This window comes from Rhagoletis pomonella, unplaced genomic scaffold, assembly GCF_013731165.1.
Source record: "Rhagoletis pomonella isolate Grant_MI unplaced genomic scaffold, Rhpom_1.0 Rhpom_scaffold_00007, whole genome shotgun sequence".
Lineage (NCBI taxonomy): Eukaryota > Metazoa > Arthropoda > Insecta > Diptera > Tephritidae > Rhagoletis > Rhagoletis pomonella.
In genome coordinates this window covers 71,688,212-71,689,677 of record NW_023458561.1, presented here as the reverse complement: position 1 = coordinate 71,689,677, position 1,466 = coordinate 71,688,212, and the positions used below count along the sequence as shown (strand labels likewise).

Genomic DNA, 1,466 nt, shown 5'->3' with positions numbered 1-1,466 from the left:
TATACAATTAAAACTTTTGTGATCAGATACAGCCGCGACTACTACATCAATGATGATAAAGTGTCGAAAACTAGTCCGAAACACCAAATTGTCGCTACAGACGGTAGTCGACCGAGTCCGAATATCAGTGACGAACCCACAGCAGACATAGCCATCAATGAGGTAAATTGCCACACCAAAAATACATATAAGAGTATCCCGCTGTATACTGATCATAGCGACTCTCATTGGACCCTTTCCACCACTCCAGTGCATCGTAGCAGCTCCCTAAAATTCATTAGCCGTCGCTCACCATCAGAATCACATTACAATCTCACAGCAAATGCAACCTCCACTTCCACTTCCACTTATAATCAAGCACATTTACCACCACGATCATTCACCTCAGCATCCCATTACGAAAGTTCGGACCGCATACACTTTAAAGACTACTGCGGCAACGACAGCTCCAGAAACACGAATCGACGTCGCAACATTAACAGACATAGCGAATACGAAGATACCGGCAATGTAGACGCGGACAATTACAATGACATAGACAATTACAGTGACGACATACGTTCGCAACGGTCCTGGAGAAGTGCCAGCGCTGCTGCCAACTATCCTGCTACGCTTCCTAAGCGTCGTGCCCACTCCTCACTTAGTTTTTACCGAGGTGGTAGTGGTGCGTCGGGAATCTCGTTAGCGACTAAAACGCGCACGCTACCATCGAGTCATATTTGGTCACAATTCGAGAAGCAATTGCTCCACAAAGATCTCAAACGCGACAGTTTTCGTGCCGCTTCGGCGACGACCAAAGATTTCGTAATGAATCCACTTTACGAGAAGGACAATCTTAGTAATATCGCTACTGACTATGAAAACAGTCCAAATGCTGAAATAGCGCAGCGGAGATCGAGCGAACAAATGGACTCTGGAGTCGACAGTTGCTTAAATGGTCTCAGTGAGACCGACGTTAAACCGAGCAATACTAGTTTGCTCTTTTGATGAGCTACTTACATACTACAACATACATACATAGAGTTTGAGGAATGAAAGAAATATGTATTGTATGCACAACTATGCGATACTCTTTTTTTTCGCTTAAAGCCAGCCACGAGTAAACATATAACTAGTCAGTAGTGCAACGCATAAACGTTTGAGTTTTTCATGTTCTAAATATAGCATATTATCAATTTATAAATATAGCATAGTTATGTAGGTAAGGTGCGGGTATTTATGAAATATTCTCGCGAGTGTATTGACGAGGGCCATTGTAGAATAAAGTTACACCACCCACAACGTACCAACGAAGTTGTTTGCATTTAACCAAACATACATACATACATACATGTAAATAATGTCAATACATATTTGCACAAGCTAGGGCCCTATAATCTACTTTAGCGGCCTTATCACAATAGGGGTATTCACGATCCAGTGCATACTGTCTAGCATGGTGCATAGATAGCATAAATAGCATTATT

At 42.3% G+C, this 1,466-nt stretch overlaps 1 protein-coding gene across 1 annotated transcript in view; it reads left to right on the top strand.

Annotated features, from left to right (window-relative positions):
- LOC118743528 overlaps positions 1-1,466 on the top strand; it is a gene marked incomplete in the record, with an annotated part of 154,325 nt that overhangs the window by 42,383 nt on the left and 110,476 nt on the right. Inside the window, 1 exon segment of the mRNA XM_036476266.1 lies at positions 27-162. Within this exon segment, the coding sequence (XP_036332159.1) occupies positions 27-162 (136 nt within the window).